The sequence below is a fragment of the Nanorana parkeri genome, unplaced genomic scaffold (genome assembly GCF_000935625.1).
Source record: "Nanorana parkeri isolate BGI_ZX_2015 unplaced genomic scaffold, ASM93562v1 scaffold5067, whole genome shotgun sequence".
In the NCBI taxonomy this organism is placed as follows: domain Eukaryota; kingdom Metazoa; phylum Chordata; class Amphibia; order Anura; family Dicroglossidae; genus Nanorana; species Nanorana parkeri.
Window position 1 is genome coordinate 1 of NW_017311327.1, and position 384 is coordinate 384.

Below are 384 nucleotides of genomic sequence, written 5' to 3' on the forward strand. Positions count from 1 at the left end.
ATATACCAGCTGTATACTCAGTATATATATATATATACTAGAGGGGAGGGGATTATATACCAGCTGTATACTCACCCATCTCGTCTCCCGCTGACACCCATCAGCAGTCGGTTTCGGGCATCTGAAGGATCTCTCTTCATAAAGGAAAGTCGCTCCGGAGAATGATGACGCCGAACACTATTGGGCAAAGAGAGAGCGAAATCCTGTATACTGGGGGTAGAGGTGTTGTCGGGCGCTGTCAGGTAATGTCAGGTAATGTCGGGTGATGTCGGGTGTTGTCAGGTGATGTCGGGTGTTGTCAGGTGATGTCGGGTGTTGTCAGGTAATGTCGGGTGTTGTCAGGTAATGTCGGGTGGTGTCCGGGACTGGTGGGGGGTGTCAGGG

General features: G+C 51.0%; 1 protein-coding gene across 1 annotated transcript in view; it reads right to left on the bottom strand.

Moving 5' to 3' along the window:
- Nucleotides 1–71: 71 nt before the first annotated feature.
- The window catches only part of LOC108804081 (echinoderm microtubule-associated protein-like 1), a 7,115-nt gene continuing 6,802 nt past the window's right edge, over nucleotides 72–384 (bottom strand). Inside the window, exon 3 of the mRNA XM_018575844.1 lies at nucleotides 72–177. Coding sequence (XP_018431346.1) covers nucleotides 72–177 — 106 coding nt within the window. The remainder of the gene's footprint in view (nucleotides 178–384) is intronic.